The following is a 14,064-nucleotide window of genomic DNA, read 5'->3' as shown; positions in this document are numbered from 1 at the left end:
TTTGCTATTACAGACTAAATATGCAGTGTATTTGCAAACAGGCTTACAGACCTTAATAAAATGAACTCTAGACCCACAACTGTTAAAAGATCCAAGTGGACAGTAGCAGAGCATGGGCTCTCACACAGGTCTACAGGGCCCACACTGTCTTGTTCTTCACTCATTTCCCTCATGCAGTCTTGGTACCTGTGGAGAAGCATTTCCCAGGCAATGCGCAGGTCTGTGCTGGGGTGAACACGTGCCAGGAACCATCCCAACTAGTACTTTGGATGTGGACACCCTCGTTTGTGGGGGAAGGAGTTTAGCTCCATGGAGGCAAGGCTGGCTGCCCAGCTTGGCCTCAGCATCAGAGCTTTGCCTTTGGCCTGTTCTCTGAGCAAGTGTAGCCAGCAGGACAAACAGGAAAAGGGCTTGAAGCACGACCAGAGCTTGTTAAGTCAACGGACAGGGAAAACTGTGAATGACTTGCCATTGGGGAATGAAACCAAAATCCACGAGCCCTCAAACCAAGATCCTGGACCTTAAATTGAAATATAAACTTGACTGAATGACATTTTTTACTGGGGCTAAAACCAATATACAAACTTTGAAGGCTTGGCAATATTGAAGCTCATGACATCCAGATTCAAAGTTTGCTATTTGGCTCCTCTGCCAGGTGATTTTGCCAGAAAGACAAGTAATTTAGACAAGGAAACACAGCTGCCATAACAAGCTGAAGTGCTCCTCTCATTCTGTGGTACAGAGCTCATTGCACACAGAGCTGAGCTTGCAGCCTTGTGTCTGGATCAGCTTCTGCTGCTTTTTGACTGCGGGCCAAGTCTTCCAGGGACATAAATTGGCTCTGAAATAAAATAGGCTGTGTGGGTCAGAAACTGATTGCTGTAGATCTCGAGCTTTTGGCCCATCTCTCCAGAAGAGCAAGTAAATGATGCCACTTTCAAGACTTTAAAGGAGAAAACTAATCCTAGAGGTAATTTTTGATCACCTGTCCACTTCTAAATGAAGTCCGATCCAATTTTATCTCTCAGCTCTACAGCTCATCAGCTTCCCTAGCGATTTTGTGTTTTTCAATAAACCCTGTAAATGAATCGCTTTTACACTGAAAATCAGCGTGTTAACAGCCAGAATCTTGCTGCAGCTATTCATTTATGTACCCGGAGTTATATTATTCACTTTTCTTTCCCCACATTCCTTTTTTTGAGTCAGTATTAAGGGATACATGTGCTTATGTGTGTAGCTAGTTCTCCTTTTTAATAAACTCAGTGCCAAAGGTCACATTTATAGGCTCTGTTTAGATGGTAATCTTTAAAAGAAACCAGTCTTAACGCTGGGAAACACATAGCAGGGGTTAGTCCTGTATTAGCAGAGAAATAGGCTTGAGTTATTAATAGGTCTTATTTAAGTCTTATTTCCATGCTTTTAGGCCTACATTAGGTTTTCACCTCACATGGGCTCATGTCACAGAAGTAATGGAGCGAGAGAAGAGACAAGCCCTTTTTCAGTTCACAGAACCCCAATTCTTTATTAATCACAGCTTGCTCACAATGACATACAGGAAAATAGCACTAATGAAGAGTAGAATATGCAGGCAGCAACCTCCAGGGGGTAGGGACAACTTCAAAACTGCAGCTATTTTGGGGACGATGTGTTAGGTTTGGTGATACTGTACTTGGCACAAGCACCCTGTCTAGTCATTCCTCCTGCTTCAGGCCTCTTAGTCCTAGATGTCTGTCACTAGGTAGGGTTGGCTAACACTGAAGAGTAAATGACGAATGGAAGTCAGCAGTGTCAACAAAAAAAGGTAACAACTGGCTCATGGGTTCCAGGTGAAATACTTGGTAGCCTCTTGTACTATTACACATGTAATGTGGTCGCATCAGATTAGTATCATAGATCATGGCATCTACAGATAAAGCCACTTGATGCTTTTAGTTGCTCCATCAATAAATTTTGAAGTGGAGAATTAAGCTCACTTTACAATTAGCGTTTGTATGGCTGTTTGGCATCATCCATAATAATTTGTCATAGCTTGATGGTTACGATGAGCCTCTTAAATTTGCCTCAAACTGATCCCACTTGCTTTCATTCTGTTGCACTGCTGTATTTGTTGCCTCACCTCAAAAAAACAGAAGCAACAAGTACTGCGTGTGGCAATTTAACCACAATTACATAGCACACTACAGATTCCTGTAGTGTGAGTTGCATTCGGAGAAACTACATTTTAAGAGCCTTTAGTCTTGGACAGCTGAACGAGAAGTCACGGTACCTGTGATTGAGTCACTGTTTCAACAAAGCTTATTGATGGCAAAGCGGTCTAAGTTATTAGGCAATGACTGGTCTCTAGCACCATAGAACTACTACTGACCTCGTGGTGGGTTGGAATGAAAGTCGCAGGGGATGGAGTTAGACGTGAGGTGCTTCAAATGAACAGACCCAGCAAATTCAACCGAGTGGAAATAGACAACATCGGAAGCCTGTTACAGGACATGTAAGATTATGAAATAACTTGCATAATGCAATACTTGTATTTTTTAACAAAAATGTAAGTATTTACAAAATAAGATCCAAGTTTTTTAAACATCAAGCAAATCATTCTGCAAAGAGACCGCATTGTTTTTGTTTTTAGTTTTGTTTCTTTTTTAAAGTTTTTTATTGAGTTCTTGATTTTTTTTTTTAAACCATGTCATACATTTCCCATACTGATATCGCATGATCCATAATAATATAGGCAGGGGGAGTTTACTAATGGTGGGGATGGGTCACATCCACCATTGCTGTTTTCAGCCAGACAGTTCCACCTGGAGCTCCTTGTTTCTACGGACCTCTGCAGCATGCCTCTCCTGGAAAACATCAAGAAGGACAAAATCAAACCTCTCTCATTCCGCCTGCCCAGGGAGCCTCCCAATGACAACCCATTTAGGTTGTGCATTTGATGCTTGTGCAAAATTTGTTTCACAGCACAACCGTCTTTAAAGGATGCAACTCAGGAGAGGTGCACCACCACCAGACCAGCCTGAGGCACGTTCAATGCTTACATTCTACTTATGCTCAGTAAGTAGACCGGAGCTCAGTCTTTTATCTGATATGGCCTTGCAATTCTCAGCACCGCACAGAGTTTCAATTTAAAGACCCACACAGAGAGGCGTTACTTGCAGCATAAAATGTGCCACTTGCTCACATTTGCTCTTTGAATTCCTAGATGTTAAACTAAATATAGGGAAGGATGAGTTGGCTTGAATTAATTGCTTGCACACTGTATGCAGAAGAAGTGTTAGTTACTGTGTTATCTGTAGCATTTAGGAACCATAAATAAAGGTCCAAAAATTTAGTTCCACCAAGGTGGGTCAATCTGAACATCTCAAACATCCCCTTAGATGGAATGATGAAGCTAGCTGTCCTCTCCATTCTTTCTCTGGGATGCAGTTACCAAAAGTCAATGCTAGACCCTTCTGTCTGCATTCAGCCATGCTCTCTTCCCTTTTACAAAAGCATTCATAATTGATTTAGGCTTATTTGAGCTATTGTATATTCAGATACTTCTGTGGAAATGGGCCTGTGGTCAGGAACAACAGCTGTCAAATGAATTTAGGAATGTTCTACTTGGGGTGTTTATAAAACTACTATTCTTGGCAACTTCTGGGTTTTAGTTTTTTTGGTGCATGCCTTTCTCCTTTCAACTGTAAAACTATCAGAGTTTTACCTCTTGTGTTTAGTCATTAAAAACAACCCCAGACAACCAAATGGCAAGCACAAGGTGACTACCAAAGCAAACAACCATCCCTAGCTGACTTCAGTTTAAAGCACTCCCTAAGTATTTCCATGCATTAGAAGGTCTTTAATGGTCAAAAATTCACTGAAGTCAACAGTTATCCTTTTATTGTCTGAGTTGGACTAGGGATCCAACTCAGGAACCATATGGCCAACTCTATGGATCTAAGGCCAAGACAGCTTATTGCATTTACTAACTCTGTAAATCACAGTTTCTTCTAAGATCCATAATTCTGAATGCTAGATTTTATATGGGACTTGTTCCTCACCCCTGTTAACTGCAGTATACAGTATTTATCTTTGACTGTAGGAACTTCTAGACACCAAAACCTTGGAGTGTTCATGGTTCTGTGTAACTTTTGAAGATTTGGACACAGATATCTCACTTCTTCTTTTCCTGCATATTCAGGGTTCACTTTTGTGTTGGAAAAACTGTATAGTCATACAATTTTTATTTACTGGTCTGTACAAATATTCCCAAATGAGTTATTGTCATCTTTGTTCAGAAGCCTTCTTTGGATTCCATGTACATATGCCATCATATTGCTGTGGGAACAGGGCTTAACAGTCTGTTAACATTAACACAGGACAGAGAGATGCTTCAGCTGTCCTTCCCATTTCCTTGTGGACCTGAAGGATGGCTAATTGGCTTTTCCCTTTGTTTTCATAAGCTTTGCAATATATGTCTGTGAACTAATCTAATGCAAAAATGTCAAGTTATCCGGGTATAGCTCTTAAGCTCAAGAATTATCCCATTTGCATAGTGACTTGTAACATCATCCTTTGGTTTCTGTTGTTTCTTTCATGCTCTCCCAGGCTTTTGTCTCCATCAAAGAAGCAGAGGTTCTTATGGGGAAGACCTCACTGAAAACCTCTGAGAGCTATTTTATTTCTGTTAGTCAATTTACTAATATATTAGAAAGTTCATCATTGGGAGAAACAAGTGATCACTCATGGAGAACTAATTAATTTTTTCTTAACACTTCTAAATCTTTATTTGCATGCTTCCCTCTCTTGTGTGGAAGGGTTGTTTTGGAGAAGGGCACACTTGATCCCGCATGGTGGGGTTTGTGATTTACCTGTTTCTTCTGGCTGTACAAAAGATCTCCAGAAGAAAATTTACTCTCTTTTAGTTGCAATTCTTGTGGAAGAACAGGGCCCTTTTGATGTACAGGAAATATTTTATTTCCATATTTTTTCACCTTTCTCCTCTGAGAAACCAAGAACTACAAACACAGGACAACTGATTTGACCAATGACTTCTCTTAAAAGCTAAAATTCAAACACAAGCGACCTTTCATTTGTTCACAGCATTTCTTAAAAGCTAGAAAATCAGCCTTTCTCTGGAGACAGTCCAGCAAAGGGCCATATGAGGATTAAGGAACTGGAGCATCTCTCAGTCTCTCCAATGAGGCAAAGCTGAGAGAGCTGGGACTGCTCTGCCTGGAGAAGAGAAGGCTCAGGGGGATCTCATCAAAGTCTATAAATTCCTGAATAGAGGGTGCAAAAAACCAAGCTCTTTTCAGTGGTGCCCAGTGACAGGACCAGAGGCAATGGACAAAAACTGAAACATGGCACATTCCCTCTGAACATCAGGAAACACTTTTTTCACTGTGAGGGTGACCGAGCACTGGCACAGGTTGCCCAGGGAGGTTGTGGATTCTCCTTCCTTGGAGATATTCAAAAGCCACCTGGTCATGGTCCTGGGGATCCTACTCTGGGTGACCCTGCTTAAGCAGGCGGTTGTACCAGATGACCTACAGACGCCTCTTCCAACCTTAGCTATGCTGTGATTGTGTGATTATAGAGGTTCAGTCTTTTTTGAAAGTGAGTGGTGGTTTAGATAGGCATCAGGGGCTCTGACTTAAAAATTGCTCAAGTGTAGCACCTGAGATAAGAGCTACCCAAAACATCTCTTCAAAATACTGGTTAGATTTTCCTCTCTAGTCTAAGGTGAGAGGAGTGATGGTGTGGTTTACCTTTTCTTGGAGACGTTCAATAAGAGCAGCTAAATTAGCTTCACGGTTTTCTTTGATCTGTTCCATTTTCAGTATCAGCTTTTCCTCTGCCATTTTGCTGAAGTTGTTGTTCTCCTCCAAAGCCTTTTGAAGCACTTCTCGCTCATGTTCTCTCTTCTCTGCCAGATGTTTCAGCACCTGGGCCTCCTGGGACTGGAAACAGAGAGACGTGGTTGAAATGAAGTACTCATATGGAGAAAAAAAACCCCATAGGGCAACAGTTTACTGAGTTCAGAAACTGTGTAAAGTTTGTTGCTTTGTTATTACATGCACAGTTTGGAAAGATCACGTCTGTATAAACCAGATTAGCTTCAATATCAGGGATTTAGAGGCACTGGCTGAATATGGAGCACAAGCCTCAGGCAGCAGCAAAGAAGTGTCTGAAGCACTTCTGTTAGCAAGAAATGCTGTCATGTGTTACTCTCCTGGGTTGTCTGGGTTACTGCAGTGGTTGCTCAACCTCTGACAGCTGCAGTCTTTTAACTATGAGCATGTTATTTGTAGAGATATGGGATTGGAGCTGAAGGCATATATAGTGTTAAAAAGGAGGTTGCTGACACAGGAGATGTGCATTTTTCACCTATGTTGGACTAGCCATTAATGTGCTTGGATAGTTAACAGCAGGCTTTGAAGTTTGCTGTTATGAAAGACAGACAGAATCAATTCAGACAATGTTATTTCCCCATGATACTTTTGTGTGGCTCATCTCACTGATTAGGAAGATAAAAAAGGGTTTTATTCTATAGAAAATAGCAAAAAAGTTATTTAAGTTCAAAATTCAAATTTTGCAAGGCAGATGAAAATTGCAGATAGGAATTAAGTGGATGCAGCCTATGCACAATACTGTGTTATTCTGCTTTGTAAACTCACTGCGCATAAGCATAAGCTTTGTTATTTATTTTAAATCAAACTACTAACACAAAACCACTAATCCTAGGAGGGAAGCCAAAGAACTTGCAGCATTGGGCCCATCCTCCAGACAAGTCTAGTTGAAAAGACAATATGTTTCAGAGGGGTTATTTGGAAAAGATAAACAACATTGTATGCTTTTGGATAAACTAAATTAGAGGGAGCACAAGAAGCAAACAGAAAACAGGGAATGAAATATGGCTCTGGGAAGCTAAATGTGTATTTCAGTGCAGACCGCAATGCACTGTTGCCATTATTATCTGCAAAAATGAATTAGTTTAAGGCCTAAATTAAGGGCTTTAACCAATAATTACAACTAGTGGTAATGAATCCTATTAAATTCTATCGTGTGGCTTTAAATGGAGTGAAAAAGGCTGCAGTTCTTTCACATGAGTGAGATCCAACTAGGAGGAGAAAACAAATATTTTAACAGAGGTAAGATACACATAAAGCCAAATGCGCTGACGAGGTAAATTAAGCAGATTCTAGAAAAGGCTGCAAAAACGAGGCGGAACATCTTGCAGCAAGACACTGGACTAAAACATACCTGTCTTTGCGAGGCTGCAATGGCTTGCTTGAGATCAGAGGAAAAAGCTACTTTCATCCATCTTGGCCACTTAATGTATTTGCTTTGACCTGTGGCCCGGTTGCTGTTAAGGGCTCATTTCTCAAACTCTGATCCCTGGAGCACTTGCTGATGGGAAGGGTCTAATTAAACGGTTGTTACCTTACAAAGTCTCCTCCTGGCTCTTACCTCCATTATAGCATATGCCTAACAGATAGTAATAGAGCAAGTGTTTTTCAGGTCTTTCACTCAGAGAAAATAACTGTTGTGCAGGCCAAAAGATGGTGCAAATGGGAAGAAAAAGTCCACAGACAGGTGCAACCAAAAGCAGAAGGGGTTCCACTGGTGGAGAATGGAAGGAGAATGAGCCAATGGGAAAAAGAGCTGGGCAACGAAGGAGTTCTGTAGACTAATTGAAAAATCATAAAAGCCCCGTAAGTTTAACAAAAACATCAATAATTTTAATAATCATATAATAAAAATAGGTTATTTTGAAACAAAGTATATGATTTCAGATACTTAGCATTTAACCTTTCTTTAAGTGTAGACTATTTAAAAATGTAAAAAATTTACTTTGAAAGATTTGGTACAATGTAAAACTGAAATAATTGAACATCTTCATCTTGCTTTACCATTTTTGGACCAACTTGAGTGGCTCAGTTTGACCAGTGCTTGTAAAGTTATTCTGCATTTTCAGTTTAATTTACTATTCAATGGCAACCTGTCATCTACTTTTGGAAAAGTTATCATCATTAAATTTTGGGTGGTGATATTAATTTTGTGAACCCTGTTGTTAAGTCATCTAAAAGTAACTTTGATAATCTAAACCTATATTTCCATTCCTGTTGTAAGTTTCAATAGAAAAGATACTATGATACTAATTGTAATGTCCTTTCCCTAACATTTCATGGTGTTTCAATATGTGTATATAATGTGTTATAAAATCAAGAATTTTCAGATTTGGAAAACAGACATTTCCAAGGGCAAATCCAGGCTCCATGGAGATGCTATAATAAAAAGTAACATTTGGACTAAGCGGCATTTTTTAAAAGAATATTGGCTTTCAATGGGGGGCAGCAAAATGCCTTTGAGACTTTGGGGCTCTTGCCCATTTTTCAGGTTTTGTTTTCTTCCATTCAAACCCTTTGCCTTCTGGAACTACTTCTTATTATCATAAATCCAGGAGAACAGTGAAATATTAGAGTTCCACATCAAAGTACACACAGTTCTGGAGGCTATGCTGGCAGACAACACATTCAAAAGTAATTTGTCCACCAATGGATGATAATGAAGAAGATCCTTACACTCTAATTCAGTATTTACTGGATGCAAATTGCGTTGACACCAGTAAGAGTCTAAATGAAAGCTAATCCAGGCTTCAGGAACTGACTGCACACTCCTACTGCCATTTTCCTTTAAGATATGCCTCAAACGGCATTCTTTTTCCTCCCTCAAAATGTTCAAGGTACCCAGGACTGGTTCAAAATAAAGGGACCTCCCTCCCTGCCACAGAACATCCACGGGGTACAGTCTCCTGTAGACTGACATCCCTCTTCTAATGCTGTGTTAACCCAGCTGGGAGTCTGCCTGTTTCCCTGGTGTTCAGAACATTTTTGAAATTGCCTTACAACAATTTTGGAAGGCAGTTGGTATGTTTTTGTACTGGATTGTCAAACGGTTTTCTGTTTCCAACACATTTGGCAAAAGAACTTGGCTACCCTGTCTGTTCAAAGTCTACTACACATCCAGAAATGACTAAATGAATGACCCCAGATACCTAGTGGGGCTGGAATTAATAGACTCCCTTTGTTGTTTGTGCTGGCTTTTAACTGCTGTGTTTGGACTCCTGTGGTCTTGATACAGGATTCCAATATACGTAGGAAGTTTTTATTCCAAGTTTATTTTCAATATTGTATTGTTTGAAGTGATAGAAAGGATATTCTCAAATCCTCGATATTCTAATCTAATCTAAATGATCCTCGATGTTCTAAAACACTTGTAAGTGGCTTACAATAAATGCTTCTTCTACAGCTGTTGTGAGAAAATGAGTAAAAGAGTCTGGAAACGGAATGAAAGACAAAGAAGGTCAACGAGGAAATTAAAGTATGGAACGGTGGAGAAAGGTAAAAACAATACGCAAGGGGGAATATCCAGAAGACTTCTTAAATATAACAAGGCATAATCAATGCAGCTATAGCTGCAGTCTTTAGGGCTAGGTGTGGAGGAACAAAATTGTTGCAAAACATGCTAGAAATGTACTTCTGTGCCAAAAAGATGGGTAATGCAGGCAAGCTCCTATGATATTCATGTCATATTTCTCATCATGTACACCTCCAGTTTTCAGAGATGAGTGCTTCGAAAGGAAATCCACATCTCATAGCTAGCTGACCAGAGACAGATGCAGACAAGTAAGCACTCACTTTAAGAGCAAAATTATTTGTGGCAACAGGCTTTGGAGATGCATATTTTTAATTATTACTCACCAGAAGAAACTCCTACTCATCTGAGTAAGAGGTGCTTCATTTTCTCACTATCTCACTAAAATTGATCTATCTTTCTTTGACATGTACATCCAAATATTGAAGCTATTTGTGCAGAGATAAAATTAAGGAATTACTTTTAAGGAAGAAATTGGTGCACACAACTACTTTTAAACTGGGAATTTCAGCTTGAATCCGTTCATCCAATGTTCTTAGAGCACAGTGAGCCTTGCCCAGACTAGGCTGCACGGGGGGCTTACCTTGTGACATTTCATAGTAATGGTATTAAAAACTCATGTAGCTATAAGTCTATATCCAAGACCATGAAAGTTAAAAAATATGACTTTGTGGCACTAAGCACTAGGGAGGAGCCTGATTCAATTTCATCCCAATACAAAGCCATTAAGAGGATTTAATTACATACAATTTCTCTCCCATAATCCGAAGTCTAGTAGAAATGTGTGTCCCTTTAGTGCTTCATTTTTATGCCAGTAAGTTGAACATGGGCAGTAAAGATATATAATTCGACATATGGCTCTTAAAGTCTGTATATCAAGTGTAATAATAGCTGGACGTTCAAGGCCAATGGGTAAAAATTGATAAATGTTAAAGATGATGTAAGAAATAAACTTATGCTCCATACAATGTCACTGTGCTCTAATTTCTTCAGTGGGAAGGATGAAAAGATCTTTCTGATTATCCACCAAGGTGGGAAAATATAGCACACATAAGCCAAAAAAATAATGGGATAATAATGACATGCTGTAAAGAGGATTCTATAAATGGAAAGGACAAATCTGTAACTAGCCCAAATGGGTCTCGCTGCATGGTGCAAAAGGAAAAAATGCCTCAGGTGAAATTCTCATTTTGATTTGAGAGTATGAGGTCACAGTGACTGTGAAGTGAGGTAGAGAAAAAGGGGGAGAAAAGGAAAGGGTCCTGTGAAAGCTTGCAAGGGAATAAGCAAGAACGCTAAACAGGAAACAGAGTAAGTAGGAGCCTGCTGAACTGCACGTATTGCTGTAGATGTTCTCATGAGTTTGAAAATGAACACTGCCTAATTAACAGAGCAGAACCTAATTCCTAAGCAGTGTGAAATCAATTAGTATTTTTTTCCAAAAAGGCAATTCTCATCCATTAGTTATACTTGATTTTAATTAGAACTGTGCTGGAAGGACACGATCTAGAATGGTAATGCCTGATAGCTGTTGTACATAGATTGAAAAGTACGACAACAACTGCCATGCTGGGTGTCAGAAAAAGTCTGCCTGGGTTGTCTAGCAGCAGAAAGTGGAAGATGCTTAGGGAAAGTGCAGATGACTATATATACATACATATATATATATATAAAAATATATAAATACACACACATATAGCTTCCTAGCTTTAAGCAGTCACCAGGTTACACATTTTCAGAGCCAGAGGTTACACCCATATAATCATTTTCTACAAGGTAGTGCTCTGTCAATTTTTCTATTATCTTTTGGAAATAAATAATATTTTAATAATCTCTAAATAGTCTGTGATAACAAATACAACTTGATTAAACAATGCACGAAAAGGTGATTCCCTCTCTCTGTTTTGAAATTGCTGTCTGATGATTTCATTGAGTGTTTCTTCCCCTTTGGATTGCGTGAAACAGAATATAATTGCTCCTATTCATCTTCTCATTACCATTCATGACTTTGTAGACTTCTATCTTATCTTCCATCTGTTGCCTCTTTCCAAGCTTAAACGTGGACTATTTAATTTATCTTCTTATGGAAGACGTTCTGTTCCTCTGATTACTTTTTTATCCTCCTCTGCAATATACTCTTTTTCAGGCCAAAAATGAAGGCAATAGTTGAGATACGGGAGCACCAGGGATTTTAACAGTGAGGTAACGAAGTTTTCTGCCCTGTTCTTTGTTCCTTTCCCAGCAATTTCTGCTGCAATGCTAATGTGGAGGATCTTGTCTATTAAAATAACTCAGTCGTATGTTCATTCAAAATTAATATAGTACCAAAGGGAAGAAATGGCAGGTGTCTGTATTGCTATCACTGATTACCAGTTTATTGCGTAATGAGTTTTTCTGTAGAAATAAATTAACAGTTATGAAATCAATGAAATGAAATCGCTGGGACGTTCAATTTCTATTTCCCACTAAGTATATGCATAATATCAGGCTTCTTAATTGCTGCCATTGCATTCTGTGTCCATATCTTTACTTGAGTACTTGTACTCGGTACAGAGGCACTTCACAGATGAGTCTTTGGGGCGTATCATCATTTGGGTGGGTGAAAGCTCATACTTCTGGGCAGGTGCTAGTGCAAATGCATACTCCTTTCACATACAGTCATGTTTTTTACTGAAATGAATACTCTGGCAGAAGTATTTCTTTGAAAGAAACAGTAGTGTGAATGCATGTGCATTAGAAGCAGTCTTGTGTTAGCAAGGCAGAAGAAACGGCAAATGTGGCAACACTAAATAATTCCCTAAAATTACCGTTCCCTAAAATAATTGTTCAAATTAGTGAGGTCCAGAATAGTGAGGTTTTACTGCAAATCAAAACTGAGGGCCAGGTTTTAAGGATCTATCAGTAATACAGATCTACTGAATTCAATGGCCTTGCATCTCAGCATACACCGATGTAATCACTCCATTGGGTTTCTTGGAAGCGACCCTGACCTGGTCTGACAGGAGTGAAAGGAGAATAGAGCTGCTTTTGTTGGAGCTGCTCCATGTGCTGTCTCTGTCATATTTGCTGTCCCTGGACTTCTGTATACATTATTGTCCATATCTAGAAACACTTTTAGTAACAAATATATTGTTTAAGAGATAAATAAAAGGCTTAGAGACATCTAAGTTTGTTTCACTTTCAGATATGCTCTACCAGGGACTCCATGAGCAGGCGGAAGGGGTTTCTAACTCCAATTTAGCTTGTGCAGGCAGATTGGCCTCATAAGAACATTGTTTGCCTGGCTGACAGACACAGAAAGTCCTTCTAAGGCTCCTGAGGCTTCCCTGGCTTCTCTTTCTCTCCTTTTATTCCATAGCAAAAGGAAACACGGATTAACAGAACAATGTGTTACCACATCTTGAGTTTTCTGTGGCCATTGCAGCCAGCCATGACTTTTCTGCAATGGTGCAACACAGCATCAACACTGGGCCCATCCAGAACACTGCTAATTTTCAGACTGGCAACTCAGTCTGGAATTGGCTTTGCCTGTCATCCTCTGACTTATCTGATCTGGAATTTGGCTTTTTATCTTCTGAAAAAAAAAAAAAAGGCAATCTGAGCTAGCTCTGACTTAGAGCAAAGAAAGACCTCTTCAACGCATCAGCCATGATGAAAGCCAAATAAAGGGTTAATGTGGACTTCCTGCTGCATGCGCCCTGCATTTGTGCTCACCTTTATGAAGAAGGTGTAACAACCCTTCCAAACCCTATGTGACAAACTTTTGATTATGAAACAGGGTTTTACCATTATGGATAAGGTCATAAAGAAGGGAAGGCTTAGTCTGTAGATAACCCTACAAGGCCAGCTTCCAGCACTATTGAGAGTATCTGCTAGAAATGCCTCTCCTTACTATCTGTGCTATGCTAGTATCTTCATCGAAGTGTGTGGTGAATGATCCAGAAGTCTGTTTATTCAGGGCTGACATGGCTCCATACTGCATAAATATGACATTTTAGCTGCCTGAGACAGACCTTGTGAGTAATCTCCATTGGCACTACAAGGAGTCAAGATCTGGGAATCCAGACAACAGCTGTTTGAATTGCACATCCACCTCTTAAACTTAGACACCAGAAGAATTGCACTAATTTTCAGCAACTATTACAGATGCTCTGAATGAACCAGTTACACTCGCACAGTAAGCATACGTATTTGAACGCACTTGGACCTCCTGTCCAAAGCTATCTGCATTTTGTGCCGCGTGCTTCCCAAGCATCAAAACCAGTGAGGTTTGTTTGCAAGCTGCAGACAGAAAATAAACTCATTTGTTTCTTTAAACATGTTAATAATTTTTGTCCATGCAGTACACTGTTAGTCAGTGATGGCAATGGAAAACATACCAATGGACAGGAAACTTGGCTGTTATTCTGTAACCTACGTTAGGTCTAATTACTAGCATTTTTTTAAAGAAAGATACCTTTCTCCTCTCCTCTGCAGCCTCCAGCTTTTTCTGGATCTCCTCAAGAGAGAGTTCTTTCTTCTTTGGAGAAGCTAAAGTTCGTGGTGCTTCCGAGATGGGAGATGGCGGCTTTAGGATCAGTTCAAAGGCCTGGCCCGAGGCACGTTTGTTGATTTGTTTCACTTCCATGTCTGCACAATAAAGTGAGA

General features: G+C 39.8%; 1 protein-coding gene across 1 annotated transcript in view; it reads right to left on the bottom strand.

Annotated features, from left to right (window-relative positions):
* Window positions 1-1,494: 1,494 nt before the first annotated feature.
* The window catches only part of STMN2 (stathmin 2), a 39,934-nt gene continuing 27,364 nt past the window's right edge, over window positions 1,495-14,064 (bottom strand). The window contains exons 3-5 of the mRNA XM_074577321.1: window positions 13,874-14,046; window positions 5,748-5,939; window positions 1,495-2,840 (exon numbers count right to left, since the gene is read on the bottom strand). Coding sequence (XP_074433422.1) covers window positions 2,781-2,840; window positions 5,748-5,939; window positions 13,874-14,046 — 425 coding nt within the window. The 3' untranslated portion in view covers window positions 1,495-2,780. The remainder of the gene's footprint in view (window positions 2,841-5,747; window positions 5,940-13,873; window positions 14,047-14,064) is intronic.

The sequence above is a fragment of the Larus michahellis genome, chromosome 2, assembly GCF_964199755.1.
Source record: "Larus michahellis chromosome 2, bLarMic1.1, whole genome shotgun sequence".
NCBI lineage: Eukaryota > Metazoa > Chordata > Aves > Charadriiformes > Laridae > Larus > Larus michahellis.
The sequence above is the reverse complement of the archived record's forward strand: the minus strand, read 5'-3'. Positions and strand labels throughout refer to the sequence as shown.